The 23485-nt window shown below is 41.9% G+C and overlaps 1 protein-coding gene across 3 annotated transcripts in view; it reads left to right on the top strand.

Annotated features, from left to right (window-relative positions):
* The window catches only part of BICDL1 (BICD family like cargo adaptor 1), a 98674-nt gene that overhangs the window by 74409 nt on the left and 780 nt on the right, over positions 1 to 23485 (top strand). For 2 of the 3 annotated variants that reach the window (XM_063454599.1, XM_063454598.1), the window contains exons 6-9: positions 676 to 894; positions 1298 to 1441; positions 11534 to 11664; positions 14857 to 14977. In XM_063454599.1, coding sequence (XP_063310669.1) covers positions 676 to 894; positions 1298 to 1441; positions 11534 to 11664; positions 14857 to 14977 — 615 coding nt within the window. Of the gene's footprint in view, positions 1 to 675; positions 895 to 1297; positions 1442 to 11533; positions 11665 to 14856; positions 14978 to 17930; positions 18040 to 23485 lie in introns of all 3 variants that reach the window. The other variant, XR_010090877.1, reaches the window with a different exon arrangement.

Below are 23485 nucleotides of genomic sequence, written 5' to 3'. Positions count from 1 at the left end.
TAATTGGCAAATCAAATATATAGACCTTGGCAAATCTCCATAATTCCTGATTTAGTGAGTAACAGCAAGGAGTCGTGATTGACAAAACAGTTTCGGAATAATATTAAAGCATTACTTGTCCAGTTTAGGTCAATTAGCCCCCCCAAACTTTTTTTTTTAATATAATTATTTTAAAAGGTATACATAAGTGGAAGTAGTAACTACTCCTTCTTATTCTGAACCTGCAAGTTTACTTAAGTTGACAAAGAGTGGAGCTCTAGTCAAGCTGCAAATCCTTTGTCAACTTTGTCATTGCCACTTCTCACTCCCCTCCCTCCAACATCGCATCACCTTCTCTCTGTGCTGGCTTTCGTGGGATCCTGAGAATCAACAGAGTGCAAGGAAAGCCTAACGCGCATGCCCTAGGAAGGGCAGAGGTAGGACATCTGGCGAGCTCCATCTTGGAAACGCCATGACTAAAGACCCGGTGGGACAGGCAGGAAATGAAAAACAGTACATTTAAATATCGTGGTGCCAGTCACAATCATATGATGGGGTGGGGGCACTAAGGAGACCCAAAGTGTGCCATTATTGTTATAATTGTGCTTTAAAATGTTTATTTGTTTGTGAAAGAATTATTTCTCAATTGATGTCACCATAAGAGGTTTTCAGCCCTCTCATTCTTTTTCATAAAAGTTGAGGTTGCAGCTCTGGGAAGCACACTGTCAGGTCCGATCTCTTTGCTGCCAACTAAGAGGAAATGAAAGTGCAGATTCTGCTGTTTCCACTGACTCCTCCATGGATGAATCTTCCGAAACTTCTTCAGCCAAAGATGTACCAGCTGGGAGCCTCCGGACAGCCCTAACAGAGTTGAAGAGCCTTATCTTGAGTATCCTAGACACATGCGAGTCTGCGGTATATGCCTTATAAGCAATTCACCTAACATTTAAGACAAATGCAATACATATCATACTTTTCCTCACTACCATACTCTCTTTTCTTATACCAGATGTCATGGTTTGACACATAATCTTGTTTGTGACTGTTGGATCAAATTTATGAACACCAAATAGCCCTAACACTACCCCAGTATAAAATACATTTTTGTCCCCTTTTTATTCCCAATCATAACTTCTAGAATTGAATTTCATATGACTAATAGTCCTAACACCCAAGGATGTTATACAGTTGCTGTCATTCGTTATTGAAATGCAGACTTTTAAAAAGGAAAATAATTAACTATTCTTGTGGATTGAAGATTTGATTCACAATTCCTTGTCATAAATAACACTTAGTATTTATAAACTATGTTTTCTAGAGCTCAAGAAAATGTGAGGATGATGGTTTAGAGGAGCAGATTAAACGAACAAGTGAAGACTCCAAAGCTTTACGGGAACTTTTACAAGGAGAACAAGTGAGAATGAAACAGACATTTGAGGAGCTTCAACGGCTTCACCAACAGGTAAAAGTCTTGTCCATTAAATCAATACTGTTTTCTCAGTATTCCAGGTCCAAATATTCAGTTTGGTATACAGTGTAAATAAATGAATTAAATATTGAATTCAATGTTATACTTCTCACTGTATCAAAATAAATACATTTTAGCATTCTTTCTATACGTATGCATGTGTGGATGTGTGTAAATATAATTAGTTTTATAAAATTTTATATATATATATATAAAATGTAAGGTTTGATAAATGTATAGGTACACTTTAAATTAAAGTATCATGATATTTTTTTGCATAGTTAATCTCAAACAAAAGCATAAACTGAGTGATAACTAATCACTACTAGTCTACACAGTGGAGCACTTACAAAATTTACACTTATCCCTATTTGGTGGTTATTTAGCAATGGAATACTATGGGGGGGGAAAAAACACATAGTGTATTACAATTAAGTAAAATAGGATAGTACAAAATGGACACACTCGCATGGAAGAGAGCCAGTGGTCCTATGTTTCCAAAACCAATTTCACTGTTTCCAGTACAGCTTTTTCAATCAGTAACCTGCTTCCTTCTGTAAATTCCTTAAAATCCCCTGTCTATATCCTAATTGGTTGCCTGGCTTGTGATTCGTCTAAGCCCAGGGAAGTGTGTGTTCTGGCTGTGTAGTATTGATAATCATGTCCCCTTTAGTTTCTTAGCTCGCTTTTCAGCCAATCACATAGTGATGCAGTTGTGGTAGTATGAAAAACACACGACTGGGCTGTCTTAAATCATCACTCTGTCATGACTTCCTGTGTTTTCTGGCATGCTAATGTAACTAATCTTCTTTTTCAGTTAAAGGTACACTATAAGCATCTATAATAGAGTGGCTCCGGTTTGTAGACCATGTCCTTGCAGTCTAACTGCTCAATTGTCTTTCATTTTGGAGATAACCCACGTAGTTTGTGCAGGCCAAACTACACCTCCCCGCTTGTGACTTATACAGTATCCCTACACATTTCCTGTAAAGAAAGATCTAATGTTTAAACTTCCTTTATTGCACAGTATGTTTAATTTAGAATGTCTTATCTCCTGCTCTGTTAGTAGCCTGCTAGACCCCGCAGAAACCTTCCGTGTGTGTGATTCAAGTTCAATGAAGTAAACACTATAACGTTAGAAATACAAATATGTATTCCGAACGTTATAGTATAATAGTCCCTGGACTTTTTTAGGTCGCTGCTTAGCTCTCCTCTATCCAATCCAATTCTCTGCGCATGCATTTAAACTTTCCCCATAGGAAAGCATTGCGATATTGTTTTCCTATGGGGCATCTGCAGTAATAGGTTCCAATGTAGGGACACTCACATTAGAGCTGCCTGCATGCAACATAAAGAATGTTAGACATTGTCACGAACGTGAGCTATTGGCCCAGCCGAGACAGTGGGGAGAGTGTGGAAGTGAAAGAGTTAATAACACCAGACCCCTGGTTACCTGTTGCTAGTCCCAGCAACCACTAAATTAACCCCTGCAATCCCTTCTACACTAACACCCTAGTACACACTTTACTGCCACCACCCAGACAATATACCCGGCGTCTTTGGTTACCCCACACACAGTCAAATTATAGTATCACAACCTTACTTTACTGATCAGACATATATGATTAACCCTTTTGGTAACATGTTTACTTGCATTTTCCCTTTAGAAGAGTAAGCTCATAGAGAACAAAGACAAGCTGATTAAGTAAATATTTAATCTGACAAAAAGGATTCACAGTGCTGGGTACAAAAATACAGAAATAAATGACATACAGAAACACAGATAACAAATTGCAAACAGTCCATAAAATAAAATAGGAGAAAACACAAGAGATATATTTACCGTTTATATAAAATTCTTGTGGGAGATTCTGATGTTAAAATTCAAGTAGTTGTTAAAAATAAATCTCTCACTGGATAGTCCAACATCCTCTATATACGTTAAAACCAGTTGTTTTTCAGTGGGCCGACCCCTGGGTGGATCAGAGGGGTTTGGCCTGGCAGTTTATTTCCCACTCCATATTTTCTTAAATTACGTATGTTTTCCTTTGAGGAACCCAATGTCAGAGCATATGCACCAATACCTTTTACAATGCGCTATGTCCAGCTCTGGTGATGGTCATCTTAGTAGTTTTATAGCTTAGGCCTGGTGTAAGATAAAAGCCTACAATAAAGGTTGTCCAAACATGTACAAAGCAAAACCAACTCATTACATATATCAAATGCCAACTCATGCTTTGGTATGACAGACCTTCTTGTGCAAAGCGTGAACACTACAGTTTTCTTTTTAGCAGAAAACACTGACGGTTATTCACTAAACTCAGAATTGTAGCAAAGAAAGAAAAAATTATGTTGAAATAGCTGAACTGGATAAATTCTCCAGCTCACCTATAGGAAGTCTGTTGGATTTTAATTAAGGTTAGAATTTAGAGTTTTAAATACACTTGTGATTAAATTTGTAATATATGTTTATTTGTGTGCGTCTCTGCCAATCTCTACTTGCTTTCTCTAAAATGTAATGTGTTATATAGTTTGACAGGGCTATCCTTTAAAACATTATACATTCTACCCCAAGAATTTTTTTGCCCCCCCTCTAGCGCAAGGGTGTCCAAAAGGTAGGTTCACTGTCTGTCATGCTATGCTAACTGGGGATCCACTATTTGCTCATCGTTCAGGGTTGTATTTATGAGCAATGTGTGTTTTGGAATGTAATCATGTTTTGTATGGAGTATGTATGCGTACATGTAGGAGTGTATTTGTATTTACTGTTTTTTACTGGACTGTATTGTGCGCTTCTACAGTTGTAACCCCCCTTGAAAATCAGGTTTACAGACTTTCAGCTGTTTGCAATTAACAATTCAAACAAAAGCAATTGAAATAGCTCAACACAATGAATGCTTCAAGTGGTTTCCTCAAATTCAGCTGAGAATGCAACTTATAATGACTTCTTTAGTCCCAAAATTACTCAAGCCCCTCAATAGAATACCTCACAACAGTACAAATATACAAAATAAGTGTTGTCTCAAGCACACCTGATGCAACTAATCAAAGGGGTTTGTTGATTGTCACATTTGACTGCATGTTAGAAGTCTGGCTAAGTCAAAAGAATTGTCCACAAAGTTAAGAGAAGAGATCATAGTGTAACGTTCACTAGGGAACACTAACAAGCAGACAGGACAGAGTAGAGAGAATTGCAATACCAATCCTTAGAATGGTCAGGTTATGCAAAAAGGGCTAGTCAAAACATGAGCTGTGGTCAAGGGAAACAGAGAGACAGAATAACGAGAGACAAAGCCAAATATCAATAACCAGGAAATCCAAATAACAAGTGCAACGCTCAATGGTAAACCAAAGACCACAACAGGGCACTGAGGCAAGGGAGAGGTTAGCTTATATACACAGGGTCTGTCTGATTGGCTAATCTCCAATTAGTGTTAACCACAACATGTGGGAGGAGTTTCTTTCCTCCCTCGTGGTCTCTGAGGTCATCACTGGGTGCCGGGTCACATGACCGGGTGCAGCACACTTATAAGGAAGCTGCTCTGGAGCGTGCAGCGTCAGACACACTGCAAGTCTGGAGACAGGGACCAGATGACGCCGCTTGCTGTGATGAAATAAAGTCGCCGCGAGCGGCGCGGGGGCAGGGGATCTGACACATAGCCCTTCACAAACAAGGAACATGATAAAAAAGATAGAGAAGGCACTGAATGTTCCTAGAGATACCATTGGAAGCATAGTTTGCAACTTCAAGGTTGAAGTAACAGTGGTTACACTTCCTGGACATGGCAGAAAAAGAAAATTATTACTGGCTGCAACCAGATTTCTGAGACGGCAGGTTATGAAAGACCCTCAAGTAACTGCAAAAGACCTGCTGCAAGACTTGGTGGCAACAGGCACTGAGGTTTCAGTGAGCACAGTAAGGTGCATGCTAAATGCAGAAGGTTTCCATGCCAGAACTCCAAGACCTAGACCACTACTGACCCAAAAGCACAAGAAAATTTGTCTCCAATATGCTCAAAATCATATAAATAAGCCACAGAAGTTTGGGGATTCTATTCTGTGGAACAATGAAAGAAAACTGGAACTTTTTGCCCAATGGATCAGCAGTACGTCTGGAGAAAGAAGAATTAAGCAAATCCTGAAAAGAACACTCTGCTTACAGTTGAGCATAGTGGTGGCACGGTGATGCTCTGGGGCTGCTTTGCATCCTCTGCCACTGGAAACCTGCAGTGTATAGAAGGCAAGATGGATTCATTGAAGTATCAGGAAATCCTCGGAGAAAATCTTATGCCATCTGTGAGGAAGCTTGGACGTCATTGGACCTTCCAACAAGACCATGATCCCAAGCATACCCCAAATTCTACCAAAGCTTTGTTGCAGAAGTTGTCCTGAAAAATTCTACAGTGGCCATCACAATCACCTGACTTGAATCCCATAAAAAATGATCTTGTGGGATTTGAAGAAGGTGGCTGCAGAATGCAAACCCAAGAATATTACTGAATTATTACATGAGTGATGGGCTAAGATTCGTCAGGAACGCTGGAAGAAGCTGGTATCTGGCTATGCATCTCGTTTGCAGCAGATCATAATAGTGAAAGGGTGCTCTACTATGAACTGAAGATTCTTGTCATGAAGAGGTTGAATACTTTTGAGACTGGAGACTTCATTACAAGTTAAATTTTCACTTGAATTTGGGGAAACCACTTGAAGCATTTATTGTCTTGAGCTATTTCAATTGCTTTTGTTTGATTTGTTCATTGCAAACAGCTGAAAGTCTCTAAATTTTGACAACAAACCTGATTTTAAATGGGAGTTGAATAATTTTGATTACAACTGAATGTAATGTTTGCATTTGAATGCAGGGGTGTGTTTGTATGTAGTGTTAGCTTTTAAATGCAGGTGCACTTCTGTGTTGTGTTGGTGTTTGAATGAAGGGGTGTTTGCATATAATTTTGTCATTTTAATATAGGGGTCTGTTTGCATGTAATGTTGGGATGTATACATATATATACATACACTGCGACATACATAAATACATACACATTAACACACACCTACACACACAAAAATACATACACACTCACACACACACTTGCACACTCAGATACATATGCACATACACACACACTGAAGCATACACATACATACACCCTACACACATTAGGGATCAACCGATTACCCTGGCTCGGATTCCTAAGTGTGAGTGCAGTATCCTCCATTTGTGAATTACTTTGGCCAATATTATCAGCCGATATTCAGCATTTTCAGCAATATCGTTATTGGCCTATAATTGTACAGATATTGCCGATAAAGCAGATGGCGGCGGAGGCCTGGCGCATGCTATGTGCAGCACCTCTCTCCATCTCTCGAGCGAGCGAGCGAGAGAGGACCTGCCGTAAACAGAACATAAAGTGTGCTGGGTCGTTGCTTTCCAGACATTGAATAGTAATTTCATGTAAGATAATCAGGAAGAGTTGCGTTTACTTGCTAAGGAGTACTGAGTGTGAAGTGTCCTATACATTTAAAGGAAAACTACCTTGAAAAAAGTGATGAAACCCCCTGGCAGACTGTAATGCCCCCCTCCCTGGCCACTGCTAAAAGGCAGAGACTGGAAAAGAAAATGATTTTTTTTTTTTTTTTTAAAGTTACTAAGTAATGTAATAATATTTATAAGAAATTATTATTTAAAAAAAAAAAAGAAAAAAGCTTTTAGCCTATCCTATCCCACATATATATATATATATATACACACACACACACTGCATCCACTACACAAACACATATATATTCTTGAAAACATTGCAAAATCTGACTGGCATGTATATTTTGTGCATTTACCACTCAATAAAGAAAATATTTGGGGTCGGAGCCAGCAGCGAAGCTGAACGGACGCCATTTCTAACGGCTCCTGAACAGCGTGTATAATCTTACAAATATCTTAATTTACCTGCACAATCCGCAGACCCCCCAGCAGAATCAGGGGTTGAAGCTGCGCAAATTGATGCCCTTCTTTCAACCCATCAAGTTACCTAAGCGGAGACGCAGGCATGGCGCCTTACGGATCTGGAGACATTCCTCGGAAGTGCATATGTGGCCACAGAGCCCAACTCACTCAGCCAAACACACCCAGAGCCCTCTATACACATGCCTGGCATGGGATGTCGCTCCCAGAAGACGAGCACTCCGGCCGAGCACCAAGACATCGGAGCGCTGCTCCAAAGACAGGTACGATGGCGCCTGCAGAAAGCCTCCACACTGCGGCCTCTGACATATCCTCAGAGCACCAACAACAGCCTGGGCGGCCCACAGCCGGCCCGGAAGACTCGTCTCCCGCAACGAAACACGCCCTGAAGGTACTGCTGCAGGACTTCCACAAGATACTTGCAGCTGAACTTGCAATACTACACTCAGACATGCAAAACACCACTGACAGGGTCCGGGCTACAGGAGAGGACATTATAAATGCAGGCCTCACCAACATACACACCATGGTACAGCAGCTGACTAAATCAAATCAAACACTCTCACTACAGATGACCACCATTGAAGACCGGTACAGACGTAATAACTTTAAAATCATGGGCATACTGACAGCAATATCGGTAGAAGAGCTATCCCTTTATGTCAGGAGATTGATGGCAACAATATTGTTCCCGGCAGTGGCAAAGAAAATCACTCTAGATGGGGTGTACAGACTCCCAGGGCCCACCAGGCCTCCACCGCACACCGCCAGAGACATCATCATAAGATGCACCTCGGCATAAGATAGGGGGCATATCATGGCAGCTCTGAGAAGCAAGACGCCATTAACCTTTGAAGAAAAATTGACCTTCTATCAAGATCTTACCAGAACAAGTCACGCAACAATTGAGAGCTGCAGGCATAGCTTACCGCTGGGGAACACTGGGCACGCTACACGTAAACCACAACGGAACAACTCACTCACTTACCGACCTGGCGGACGCATCTAAGTTCCTTTCATCACTGGGACTGGCAGAACCATGGACTGGCCCAGAAACCAATGCTCCGGGCAGGTCATGGGACCCGGCCACACCCATACCCTTTGTTTCAAGAATGGGAGGCAAGAGGCAACTGGGCACCTGAAAGCAAAAGAGGTGTTCGTGTCCACTCTAAAGACAACTGGCAGAGATCTGCAACTTAACTGACCTCATGTTTTATTTTCTATCTTTTCTCATATGGTTTCTCTTAAATTGTATTTGATTAATATTGTTTTACAGTTTGACTAAGCTATACAACACTTCACAGAGGCTCCACTGAGACTTACACTGACGGAAGACCACCCCATGCGGTAGTGACCCAGACAGCTCTAGAGCCCAAAGGCCAACCCATCACAACTCCTAGGCCAGGTATACACTGCAACCTCCCCCTCCCCCCCCCCCCCCTGCAGCTCCCTTGGTTAGGGGCATGCCCTGCTTAATTGCAAGGTACCCCTACATCAGTTCCTTGTTGGAACCTATCACGCTGACACCCATACAGAACAATCTCAATGCAGAAACCAACACGACAGGCAACCTTTCATGACCTCCCCACAATGTCAGTGACCCTTGACGGGTCTTGCCTCATACAGAGGACCACCAACCAACGCTGAACCCAAGATCCTAACATTATTATTATTATGATATTTATAGAGCGCCGTCAAATTCCGCAGTGCTTTACAATGGGTGGACGAACAGACATGTAGTTGTAACCAGACAAGTTGGACACACAGGAACAGAGGGGTTGAGGGCCCTGCTCAATGAGCTTACATGCTAGAAGGAGTGGGGTAAAATGACACAAAAGGTAAGGATAGTATAAGACTAGTGACAGTTGCAGAAGAGGAATCAGTCGGGAGCTATTAACAGTTTAATTGATACGCTTTTATGAAGAAGTGGGTTTTTAACGATTTTTTTGAAGGAGTGGAGACTGGGTGAGCATCTAACGGAGGAGGGAAGCGAGTTCCACAGGAACGGTGCAGCCCTCGAGAAATCTTGAAGGCGAGCATCAGAGGTGGTAGTACGGACAGAAGATAGACGTAAGTCTTCAGCAGATCATTGTGTCACTACTCAGATATAGAAACCCCGTACCTCAACTTTGCAATATATGAGCACACTTACATATACTGACCCAGAAGGCGCACTCACCTACTGATATTTACAGAATTTCTCATGTTCATGAAAAAAAATGTTTGTGCCGCATACTCATGTCACACCTTTGTCCAATTGCAAAAGCCATTTCATACTATCGTGGCATTCTCGGCATGTCTGTTACTTCATGGCGCAACAAAAATAAAGAATTATAAAAAAAAAGGAAAGATTAGCAAAAAAATAAATACAATTAAATAATCAATATGTTCAGTTAACAGCAGATTTGTGTAGAAATTTTTCTTTTTTTCAAAACGGTAAATGTTCAAAATGTCGGTACAAGTCATTGGCTATCGGCCTGAAAGGCCACAGATTATCAGTATCTGCCCTAAAAAAGCAATATTGATCGATCCCTAACACACACTGACACATACATACTCAACTACAGACACATTCATACACAGACACATACCCACTCACTAACAGACACATACTCACACATACCTGTAATATTTTTTATATTTTTAGCCACTTTTCTATCAACATATCTTTTATGTGCAGGAGGGTGGCTTCCCTGGGGTCCAGCTGCTGGTGTCCAATAGAGGTGTAGATCTGGGGCTGGTACTCATCTAGCGCCTGCCCTCTCTTGGGTTAGCTCTCTCCCTGCCGTGGGGCTCCCTCTGAATGTGGGAGGAAGTGACAGGCACTCACTTCTTCCCAGCATTGATGATCTTCCAGGGGCCTGGTCGCGCTGCTAAAGAGCAACATGATTCTGGGGAAGTGCCTAACATCTATGGGAAGTAAATCCTGGTGTCTTATCTCCATTTTTACTTGCTGAAAGCAGCAAGCAGATGAACACAACCAGGGCTGGTATTTACATGGTTGTGGGATTATAAAAGTAAGTGCCTTTGGTTTGTGCCCAATTAAGTTCCATTTTATAGTCTAAAATGTAGCATTTGCCATATAATTGTTTTTTTTTTTTTTTTTTTTTTTATTCTTTATTTTGTTTGTGCATGAGGAGTTACAAGCATATATCAAGTGCCACAACAGCACACATGGATTAAGCACCAGTATTGACAATGTGGTACTCAAAAACTGCACTTTTTTTTTTTTGTACGTTGTAACAATCTAGTAACAATTTTGACATGTAGTGAAAATGATGCTAAAACAGCAAGCGCATCTGTGTTTCAAGCTAAATTCAAACGCAATATTTATGAGTTGCAATAAAAAGATAAACGCAGGTGTGTTATATTTGCTTATAGTCTCCTACATGTGTTAACATATAATGGAGCGATCACCTGGAAAGCAGGGATAGTAGGCATAACATACAGGCATATACTGCTGGATCAGCTCCCCTAGTTAACTTTAGGTACCTAGCACAGCAGCCGTGCTTGCCAAGCTTAGATGTATTGGGGAGACGTCAGAAGCATGGTATTCCCACATGAGTCTCTCTTTGTACCTTCAAGCGAATTGACATGCAAATAAATCAGCAGTTACCCATTGATTATTAGTCAGGCTTAGGTTGCTACAGTAGGTTTTTAAGAGTACATAGCCCTTTCTTCTTTTTTTTTTTTCGGTTAAAACCAGAGGAGGTCTAAGGTGATGGAGAGCACCCCTCCGAGGGACTAAAACTTAGCAGCAAGCCTCTCCTCGGGACCAGGGTGGCTGTTAACGCAGGGTCGCTGTCTTTTATCGTCGGGTGGGTATTAAATCGGTTTTTAATCATTAAACCTCAGAGAAGTTGCAGGAGCTGTTCTGTTGTGCGACCTGCTCGCATGGCGGTCCGGCCCCGCCCCCCATATAATTGTTGTGTATAATAAAACCATGGTGAAGAGCAATCTTTTAGTTTTGATGGAGGTTACTTAATCCCACATTTGTCCTTGAGGGATGCCCAATGTAATATATTTTTAATGAAGGAATAAAAATCAATTTTGATGTATTTTATTTGTGATTTTTTTTTTAATTCAAGGATTCCATTCCAAATTATACACTTTTCTGTTTTCAGGTGAAACTTTTAAGTATTGAAATGACTGCACTGAAAGAAGAGCGGGACCATCTCCTGGTGCTAACTCAAAATACAGAGACACACGAGCAGTTAACGAAGGCCATCAAGGACCGGGATGAAGCAATAGCCAAGTAATGACAATATTTGCTACTCATTTTGAGTATAGCCCAGGGGCAGGGGTAAATCCACAGAGCTAATAAGTTAACATGTCACGTGCACTCTTGGGTCACATAAATGTGCTGCCTGGTGTTATTTATTATAACTAAACTGGTAAGAAAAATCCAAGATTTACATAGGTTAAAAAAATACTTGTGCCCATCAAGGTTAGCTTTTCTCACATCTATTCCTGTTGTTGATCCAAAAGCCAAAAACTAATTTTTAAGCTCTTTCCAATTTTCAGGCAACTAGTAAAAAGTCCTTCTCCACCCCAGAAGGGCAGTTAGATATTTTATTGGATCAATAGGTTGTGTATTTGTGTTTACTGTTAGCATTTGAATGCAGTTGCATGTTTTTATGTACTATTGCCATTTGAAAGCAGTGACTAGGGATGTTGGGAGTCAGTTGCCCTCTCTCGTGCGATACTCCATATACGAATGTTAGCTGGGAGGAAATGACCTGCACTTACTTCCTCCCAGCAATGGTTGCCATTTTTCAAGGGGCTTCGTCATGCTGTTAATGAGCTGCAGTGCAGACTGGGCCCCTGAGGACAAATGCCCATCATGTGGCCTCCTCAGCGTTCATGGCTCGGTGCCGCCACCACTGTTTTGTAGCATATTCCAACCATTAATTAATTTCTCATCTTTGACCCATGCAGATATCTACTCATAAGTCATCCATATGCTTAATATATGGCATTAACTCATGATTGACATGGCAGTAATCCGTTAAGAACCACCATGATACATATTCCCTCCACTAGCATATGAATGATAAACAGTGAAAGGCAGTATATTTTTAAGTCAAATCTCTGCTGGTTTTACCATACCATTTTCTAATTTCTAAATATGAAAATCATGACAGTTAAATATGGAAAGAAAATTAAGACCTGGCTGTAAAGTAGCAGGTAACGAGAAAACGTGGAAAGGTAGGGGTATGGATAGAGGGAGGACTAAAAGATAGTCCAAAAGCTATACCCTAACATGCCTTCGAGGGCACCCCTTAAAAAAGTCTAGACCTCCAAACTTCCCAGACTCCCAAAATTGTATACCATGACATGAAGAAAATTCCTTTTCCTGCTTACCCCCAGCAACAGAAAGATAAATAAAAAAAAAGAGAAAAGTAAATGTAATTCTAAATAAATCTTAATAAAGATCTTATACTAAAATCACAGCTTGGTGGCTTGTCTTTATCTTAGAAAATAGCTGCAGCATCATCCCTAATCTTCTTGCCAACCACTGCTAAAGGTTCGCCAAGTAAAGGCTCTTTACTGTTGCTGGGGTACGCAGGAAAGGGTTTTTATTCATAGTGAATGATTTTGGGAGTCCAGTAGGTTTGGAGGTCTAGACCTTTTTAAGGGGTGCCCTCGAAGGCACGCTAGGGTATAACTTTTGGACTATCTTTCAGTCCTCCCTCTATCCATACCCCTACCATCCCACATTTACTCGTTACCTGCTACTTTGCAGCCAGGTCTTAATTACTTTCTTTCCCCTCCCCCCCCTATCATTTCAGCAATATTCACACTTTTGGTTATAATTTTTTCGTTAGTTAGCACTATTTTGGATTTATAATTACTTTCTTTGCCCACTTATGCTGGGATTTTATTATACTTATTAAAGTTTACTTTTTATCTATGGGTTGCTCCCTCATATATATAGGGAAGACTCGTAAGAGGTTTGAAACAGTTTCCACCTCCGATTCTCCCCTTGTTCTCATGTTTATACTTACTTAAGGCAGCTGCCCCAATTACAATATCAGCTTTTTCTGAGTAAGGTGGTGAGAATTACATGAAAGATTGGTGTCACATCATACTTTACATTTTCTCTCTTTCGGTGGTGATGATGAGGGTGATAAGTAGTTAAGAGACTGGTGTGCATTACTGTTGTGCAAATGGGGAGCAGGGGTGCAGGCTGCCCTACGGGACAGACAGCAGGAGTAGTACACTGAGCAACCCGCTCCCACCAGACTCGGTTACATCATGGAGAAGAGCAGGCACCTACCGGCACACTTCTAATAAAGGAGCCCTATAGCAAGTGTCTGCTTAGAAGATTTAAATGTGCAAATGCAAGGAAGCACCTGGGCTCACTATTTGCACTAGTTGGATAGCTCACTAACATGTCATCTACTGCCAGAAGATGGGATGTCATGTCTCCTAGCACTGGCATCAGTATAGAGCTGCAGAGCACCAGGGAACTGTGGAACATTTGTACAAATTAATCCAAGCAGCTTTACACTGGAGTCTCCCAGCAAAGATAAGAAAAGGGAGACTGGGTGTGTTATCCTAGACCTAAAAAAGTGAAAGTTGGCTTATCTTTGTAAATACACTTATGTCTACAAATAACTATTGTCATTGATGCTGCTGGTTCCTAAAAAAAAAAATGGCTAGCAAATGTCAACAATGTGCCATCTTTTAAAGGAACACTCCAGACATGAAACACTTGAGCTTTTTCATTTTAATTTTTGTTTCTAAAAGTGCTTATATATATTTGAAATTGTCACTTTTATTTATATGTGCAGACACCCCTTCTTGGCTGTCAATCAAGACAGATAAGGAGGTTATCTTCCCGATTTCATTAGCTCAACAAAGCTAACAGAAGTGGCTTGTCTGCCTTCTCCCCAAAGTCACAGTAATTCTGTGAATGTACGTACTGACTGGCTTGCCGTGGCTCCCTGGCTAAGGGCGCATGCTCATGCAAGACTCAGAGGCTTTTCAGTGAGAAACCTGTGATTTTGAGTGGTCATTCTCACTGCCCAGTGTAAAAAGTGGTGCTGGTGAAGAAGGCGAGAGCTTGCAAAGGATGCAGACAAGAGATTTTTCAACTTTTACAAGCTGTCTTTAGATATATCCCCAATGACAAAATGCACAATGAAATGCATGATTGTTTTCAATGGGTGTATATCTACTAAATAGTGATTTTCATTATTTATTTGGGGGAGGTGGGGAGGGAGGCAGTGGAGTGTCCCTTTAAGCAACTTCAGGAATGTATGCTAGCAATATCTGATTGGATATTCCACCAAAACTACAGTCTTGTTAAGAACCAGGAGAAACTGTTATATATTAGCTAAGCAGAAGCCATTATATATAGAGAGAGGTGATTTTTATTTTTTAAATACACACATGAAAACAGCAAGCTAATGACCATTGTTGTGTCTGATTACCGTTTCAGGAAGAATGCAATGGAAATGGAGTTGGCAAAATGTAGAATTGATCTGATGTCACTGAACACTCAGCTATTAGATGCCATTCAACAAAAACTGAATTTGTCCCAGCAACTGGAGGCATGGCAGGTCAGTGACAGGTTCTAGAACTGTGCTAGTAGTTGTGTTTCTTAATGTAAGATGACATAAAACAGGCAACATACCTATGGACATCTGCACAATTTTATCAAGGAGGGGGCATAATTGTAATGACATCCATGCTCTGCACCTTTTTGACAATGTCATGGGAGGGGCATTGTCATTATCACATAAAGCTAAGGCATGCACAAGTAAGAAACCTGATGCAAAAGTTTATTAGAAGAATCAATATCTGATTTGATACATACACTGGCACAGATGTACAGACACAGATACAAACACTAACATAAATAAAGATGCAGACACACAAAGCACACATATAGATGCATAGATACAAACACTGACACATGCAGATACACAGACACTAATACAAAGACTGCCACACATGCAGATGCAGAGATACACAGAACCAGTTACACAAATACACAGATACACAGAAGCAAACACTGACACACATGCAGATATACAGACACGCAGATACAAACACTGACACACATGTATGGGCACAGACAAACTAGTGCAAACGCTGACACACATGTATGGGCACAGACAAACTAGTGCAAACACTGACACACATGCAAATACTCAGACAGATACAAACACTGATGTTTTACTTGCTTTGTGCTTTATTCACAATAATTTTTTATTACTCAGGCAAAGATGCATCTTTACCAGTGTGTCTCTTAATCCCCCTTTCGAAATTCGTACTCCCTTTTGTGTTTCTTATCACATTTGTTGAATGTCTTACTCCTTTTTGTGCATCTTATCTCCCGTTTTCCCTCTTTATATAAATGTCCACTTTTTTGTGTAATTGTTCAATTCCCAAGCCTCTCTGTGTGTCACTGTCCCCTTCTCAGTCCCTGTGTTTAATTATCCCAAGCCCCTCTGTCTCTTTCCCCCAGTGTGTGTTACTGTCCTCTGCTCAGCCCACTCTGTGTCATTGTGCCCTTTTCACCCCCTCTGTGTTATTATCCCCTTCCCCTGCCTCTGTGTGTCACTCGCCCCTTTTCAGGCCCTGTGTAATTACTGCAAGCCCCTCTGTCTCTTTCTCTCAGTGTGTGTTACAGGCCTCTGCTCAGCCCACTCTGTTATTGTGCCATTCTCAGCCTCTCTGTGTCATTATCCCCTTCCCCAGCCTCTCTGTTTAATTATCCCAAGCCCCTCTGTCTCTTTCCCCCAAGTGTGTTACTGTCCTCTGGTCAGCCCACTCTATGTTATTGTGCCATTCTCTGCCCCTCTGTGTTATTATCCCCTTCCCCTGCCTCTGTGTGTCACTGTCCCCTTTTCAGCCCCAGTGTAATTACTGCAAGCCCCTCTGTCTCTTTCTCTCAGTGTGTGTTACGGTCCTCTGCTTAGCCCACTCTGTTATTGTGCCATTCTCAGCCCCTCTGTGTCATTATCCCCTTCCCCAGCCTCTCTGTATTACTGTACCCTTCTCAGCCCCTCTGTTTAATTATCCCAAGCCCCTCTGTCTCTTTCCCCCAAGTGTGTTACTCTCCTCTGCTCAGCCCACTCTGTGTCATTGTGCCTTTCTCAACCCCTCTGTGTTATTATCCCCTTCCCCTGCCTCTGTGTGCCACTGTCCCCTTTTCAGCCCCTGTGTAATTACTGCAAGACCCTCTGTCTCTTTCTCTCAGTGTGTGTTACTGTCCTCTGCTCAGCCCACTCTGTTATTGTGCCATTCTCAGCCCCTCTGTGTCATTATCCCCTTACCCAGCCTCTCTGTATTACTGCCCCCTTCTCAGCCCCTCTGTTTAATTATCCCAAGCCCCTCTGTCTCTTTCCCCCAAGTGTGTTACTCTCCTCTGGTCAGCCCACTCTATGTTATTGTGCCATTCTCAACCCCTCTGTGTTATTATCCCCTTCCCCTGCCTCTGTGTGTCACTGTCCCCTTTTCAGCCCCTGTGTAATTACTGCAAGCCCCTCTGTCTCTATCTCTCAGTGTGTGTTACGGTCCTCTGCTCAGCCCACTCTGTTATTGTGCCATTCTCAGCCCCTCTGTGTCATTATCCCCTTACCCAGCCTCTCTGTATTACTGCCCCCTTCTCAGCCCCTCTGTTTAATTATCCCAAGCCCCTCTGTCTCTTTCCCCCAAGTGTGTTACTCTCCTCTGGTCAGCCCACTCTGTTATTGTGCCATTCTCGGCCCCTCTGTGTCATTATCCCCTTCCCCAGCCTCTCTGTGTTGCAACCACCAGCCCATTCATGTATCTTATCTCCCCCCCCAGCTCCTCAATGTGTCTCATTCTAATCCCAGTCTCTCCATGTGTCTCATCTCCTCCTCCTCCCCACCCCCCACTACACTCTGTGTGTCTTCTCCCACAGCCCCTCTAAGTGTCTCATCCCCCTCCATGCTGACCTCAGTATGACAGGAAGGGCTCACTGAGAGCACTTCCTGACAGAGCGTGATCCGCTCAGCCATGCTACATAGAGCGATGTGTATGAAGATCTTTGACAATGATTTTAGATTACACATTTATATTTTGTTTTGTGCTGAAATTAACTGAGGTACTTTGTTACGAATGTATATACCTAATACAATCTCTTTATATTGTATGTTTTATATTATTGATATGCACTTTAATGTCATAGTCCCTTTTACTGGGATTCTGGCCCATGGATAATAAAAAAAAAAAACATGGGTATGGCACTCTGGTGAAAATGTGCTAAGATGTTACGAGATATTCTACTGAGAGGATCATCCCCATTTTTTTTTTAATACCTGTGTTTAACCCCTTAATGACCAGACTTCTGGGATAAATGGGAATCATGACATGTCACACATGTCATGTGTCCTTAAGGGGTTAATAGCAGTACAGTTTGATGCTGATACTTAGCAAAAGCTCTCTGCAGTGGAAATTCTCATGACACCTTAATACATTGCCTATATTTTAGAGTACCATTTCCAACTCAATGAGTGTTCACCACTTGTCTTTGGGCTCTAGTTTGCTTCCTCAGGGCTTTTTACAATCTGGCTCCTTTGGTTTCTGATCTAATGGCCTTTCACAGTTCCTGTACCGACAACTTTAGTCATACACCCCTCCTGCCTTAGAGGTGAGACCTTGTCCCTGTGCAAACCCATTTAGCACTTCCATTACATCAAATAAGCGCTCAAATCACCATTGGCAAGTTTGTACTCACCAATCTGCATTCATACATTTTTCACAAGTATGCTCATTTCTATAATCATATGGCAACAAGCTGTCCATCCCCTTAACTGTTATTAGCTTTCTGCTATTAGCTTTCCATCCGTCATCTTAATGTATACTTGCATGATTGTGAGTTGATGTCACGTGGTCTGTGAAAAGCACTAGCATGTTAGTGTCAATTTATCCAGAGCTGGAGAGCCCAAGCTTGCATCTCCTGTACCAATCAGGGCTGACAGAAGGTAATAGGAATTGTTAACCAATAGTTGTAGGGTTTAAATCAGTGTATACATGTTTTTTTAATTGAGCAATGCTATGTTTAATTTGCAGCAGTCTTTATAACGAGGAATGCTACTTCACTGTGGCTCCTCTACCTCTCTTCCCAAACAAAACATCCAGCTGTACTAGAGAGATGCATAGTTGGAAATTACCTTTTGACCAAAAGAAACAAAGGCACTTTATTGGACACAGAATGGTAGCATCATAATAAATCACATATCACACGGGGGGGGGTGTATAAATGTGTGTGTGTGTGTGTGTGTGTGTGTGTGTGTGTGTGTATATATATATATATATATATATATATATATATATATATATATATATATATAAAAAACATACAAAATACACAATCCATACACACATCAGCGATGCTCTATAGTCAATAACAGTAACACTGAAGCAATGACACCATAGACGTTAAGTGCAAAACCACACAAGAATACACAAAATAGAAATACGATTGCAAACAGAATGTAAATAAATAAATAATGAATTCACCAATACAGATATGGACAATGAAAATACGTTCTATCCCACTTCTGGTTCGTGGAGTGTGGTACTATTGGGAATGCAGTCCCCCTTAATCCCTTAAGGACACATGACATGTGTGACATGTCATGATTCCCTTTTATTTCAGAAGTTTGGTCCTTAAGGGGTTAAAGCGGCACTGTCATGCCAAACTTACCTTTACCCAATCGCTTCCTCTTCTCTCCCTCTGTCAGGATCTGTTCTTAATTTCTTCATGTCTGCTCGAGTGTTCTTTAAAACATAAGACAAAGTAGGGACTATTTGGTCTTATGTAAGTTTCCTACGCATGACCAGTGGAGGAGCAAAGTGTGCTTCATTTCCTGTGGTCAGAGCGATTTCCCACAAAATGGGACCCCTAGTCAATTGGGGGTTGGGGAGGTTACATTGAGCCCCCACCCTCCGCTCATGGGTGGGGAACAATAGGTAGGTGTGTGTGTGTGTGTGTGTGTGTATCCATTTTCATTTAGGTTCCCCACTTGCCGCTCATGGGTGGGGGCTGGGGGGGGGGGAGAACAATAGATCCCATGTTGCCACACCCCCCCCCCCCACCCCATTTTAATTTCACTGTTTAGTAGACATGCCCCTAATCGCAGCATAGCTTGTAGGGGCATTCAGGAGATTTTAATAGTTTAATCTCCCTTATGCTATTATGGGGGTCATATTGAAATAAAGATGAAAAAAGAGGTAACATGGGGGCTTAGGGGCATTTGGGAGTAACTAGGGGGACAATTAGATGTAGTGAAGTCAGGAGGGGGGTTAAAAACAAACAACTGGATTCGACCATGACAGTGCCGCTTTAAATATCAAAGGTGAACTCATTTATACATTAGCAACTCTGCATTATATCCTATTATGTTTGCAATCAATATATGTATATTTTATGTATTCTTGTGTGGTTTTGCACTGAATATTAAAGGACCACTCTAGGCACCCAGACCACTTCAGCTTAATGAAGTGGTCTGGGTGCCAGGTCCAGCTAGGGTTAACCCATTTTTTCATAAACATAGCAGTTTCAGAGAAACTGCTATGTTTGTGAATGGGTTAAGCCTTCCCCTATTTCCTCTAGTGGCTGTCTCACTGACAGCCGCTAGAGGCGCTTGCGTGATTCTCACTGTGAAAATCACAGTGAGAGCACGCAAGCGTCCATAGGAAAGCATTATGAATGCTTTCCTATGTGACCAGCTGAATGCGCGCGCAGCTTGTGCCGCGCGTGCGCATTCAGCCGACGGGGAGGAGAAGAGGAGGATCGGAGGCAGAGAGCTCCCCGCCCAGCGCTGGAAAAAGGTAAGTTTTTACCCCTTTCCCCTTTCCAGAGCCGGGCGGGAGGGGGACCCTGAGGGTGGGGGCACCCTCAGGGCACTCTAGTGCCAGGAAAACAAGTATGTTTTCCTGGCACTAGAGTGGTCCTTTAATTACATGTGTATGGTGTCATTTCCTCTATAGACTACAGTGCATTAACTATGGGGCACAATAATCTCATTGATATACTAGTTTTGCATGATATAAGTTAGGCTTCATAAAGACTCATTGGAGTCGATCAAACCCTGCACTGGATTAACCGCTGAGGGCTCAGACCTTTGTTTCTTTTGAGCTCTGGATTTGAGGTCTTTTCAAGACGTTTTTATGAATGGGGCACTGCCAATTGGCCTCTGTCCAATGCTCCTTCGCCCTACATTATGAAGAATTTCAGAAAGCGGCATAACAGAGGTGCAGAGCAGAATGGCACTGGAGTAGACACATTAATACTTTAAACCCTATAAGGTAAGCCTCCGGGTACCATGACTTAATTTATGCAAAGTTGTTATGGTGCCTGGAATGTTCCTTTAAATAAAATAACCATTACCACGATTAAACCTATATGTAAGCCAGAGATAAAAGTAACTTCCTACAGTCTGTTTTAAAATAATGTTTTCAATATTAGAATTTTTAATGAATCTAATATGAAAAACTAGAAGCCAATTAAATAAATAACCACACTTGTATTGAACGTAACACCAAAATTGGACAGAAAATATATAAAATAAAAATCTACATTTAGTTAAGCAGGGTGAATTCATTTACACAGCAGTGAGAACAGTTTATGAAAGTCCATTTTCAGTATCAGCTGTGTTGCCAAGTGAAACACTACAACACATGCAAAAAAAAAAAAAAGTATTCACTAGCCACTAGACTAGTGCTACCATGTATGTGGAATGAAGACATCCCAAGGTACACATATGAAACCAAAATAGTAGCATACAAGTGTATAGTGGCATTTTTAGGAATTTATATAGGTGGCAGAATTGGCAATAGCTTTAAACTTACTGGTGGATCTGTGCACATGTCAAGGAACTAAAATTAACCCCAAGCCCCAGGAGAGCCATCACATCCCTGTACAGGGGAGGGGAACCAGGGACTGACCCAAGAGCTGGAACTACTTTCCTATCAGGAGATTAAACCTATAGAGATGCACTACCCAGCCCTGTGTAGATTGTGTCCTACAGCTATCTGGGAATTCCCTGTAACGTGATCGGGGAAGTCGCAGTCAGGTCACTGAGGGAGGGAAGCCAAGCTAAAGCCACGTGGGGGGGAATGGATAAAGAGATAGCTGCCCCATGCTGAGGGGGGAGCCAGGGTGACTGGGGTCTGAGCCATTGAATGAGGCCTTGCCCCCCGGAGTTCCCTAGTCACTATGTCCCGGCTCACCTTAGCTCCGATAGTGTGGGCTGGCTGTGATGAGAGACATGGCCGGGTGGTGTGAGGTCTGCCTGGTTCACGAGAGGACGAGGAGGAAGCGGCATGCCCTGGGTGGGAGAGACTTGTACTTGGAACCGGCAAGGAGCGAGCCTTAAAGGCCAGAGCCGGGACAAGGTTGAAAAGGACTCTGGCCCCTCCCCCTGCGCATTGACATCACACGGCCGCCCTCTTTTGAGAGGCAGAAAGCAGAAGGTGAACGGGGATAGCTCCTGGAACGTCTGGGAGGGTTGGGATGTCTGCTCTCGCGGGGGAAGGTGTAATTTTCGGCAGATTCTAGCAATTTTCGTCCGAATTGGAATAGGTCAATTTTCGGCCGAAAATTTCAGCCGCCGAAATATCGGTGCACCCCTAGTTGCTTCATTTATTTGTAGTGGTCATAGTGCCTGGAGACTGTACATGAAGTGTTTTAGCATTATTCTGGGTTGGTGAATGTTAATTCAATGCAAAATTGGCATCTTATGCCAGCACACCAATAGCGGCTCATCTGCCATGCTGCCCCTGTCCCCCCTCTGGTGATGGGGAGTGACATCAGGCAAGAAGAATGGGCCATGTTATCTCTGGGAGACAATATCAATTATGGGATCTTTTGAATTTCAGCACCTGTTCCAGCCAAAGTTAGGGGTAAGGTTTACATGCACACTAGATTTTTTTTTTTTTTTATCAATTTCACAGACCTCGGTCTCTATTAATTTGAAGTAGAATTATTATTTCTGTGCAAGTCATAGTGCCCCATTCCCTTACTCTAGATAGTATATGTTGACGCTTTTACTGTGGTGAATATTACATTTTTCAGCAGCTTTAAGAATAAAACACACTTACCTTCACAGCACTTCCATGTCAGGACAGTTTCCCATGATGCTCCAGTCATGACAACAAACACCACTTGCTGTGGTTCTAATAAAGTGCCTGTCTTGAACCAAGGAGAGCCTGGACCCCTTATTTTATTCTACTAATCTGTGAATCTGGTGTTTGGTTCCGGTACAGTAAGCACCCTGGCTCTGACTGATGGGAGTGCAGTTCCATACATACTTCAAAAAGACAACAAACACTCAGGCACCTGCAGGAAAATGCTGTACTAATGCATGCACACTCAGGCATTACTGCTCTAGTGCCATTTGTGCACATAACACCAGTTAGTTGGACCAACCGGTATGCCGTTTTTGTACAATACTAATAACATTTATAAAAAATGGGGGGGGGGGGAGGAAATTCCTAAATATAGAAATAACATATGACAAGTCTGTCTTCCATAGCAAACACAGTGCTTAGGATCTAATCATGATCCATTGTTGGACAACTACATTGGCTGACCCTGATGTGTAACAAGTACAGCTGATGTCTAATGGACCAACTACACTATAATCCCACATTCAAAGCTGTCAAATGCCATCAACAGATGAGGCGTTGCTAGACTGCTCCGTGTGGGAGGCATCCAGAAATAGCCTGATCATGCCAATAAGTACATCAGCTGAAGACATATTGTGACATCGAAGTGCCTTGTACGCTTGCCATCACAGAGCTGGAAATTTGGTCTATAGCAGAACAAGTTGCATTTCAACCAAGCCAAAAACGTTCTAATGATTTCAGAGGGCAAAGACCATTAAGCATGGAAGCAAAATTAAGTAGCCCACTTGTTTACTATTTGCTTTGATCCCAGTACTTAATTGCCAGTTACTAAAAAGACAGTTGCTGAATTTCTTAAAACATTTGCAAATATATTAAGGACAGCCATCTGCACACCCCATGTATTCTTTAATACCTTTATTGTGCAATGTAATGCTTTAAAAAAAGAAGTCAGAATGGAAACC

The sequence above is a fragment of the Pelobates fuscus genome, chromosome 5, assembly GCF_036172605.1.
Source record: "Pelobates fuscus isolate aPelFus1 chromosome 5, aPelFus1.pri, whole genome shotgun sequence".
Classification (NCBI taxonomy): domain Eukaryota; kingdom Metazoa; phylum Chordata; class Amphibia; order Anura; family Pelobatidae; genus Pelobates; species Pelobates fuscus.
The sequence above is the reverse complement of the archived record's forward strand: the minus strand, read 5'-3'. Positions and strand labels throughout refer to the sequence as shown.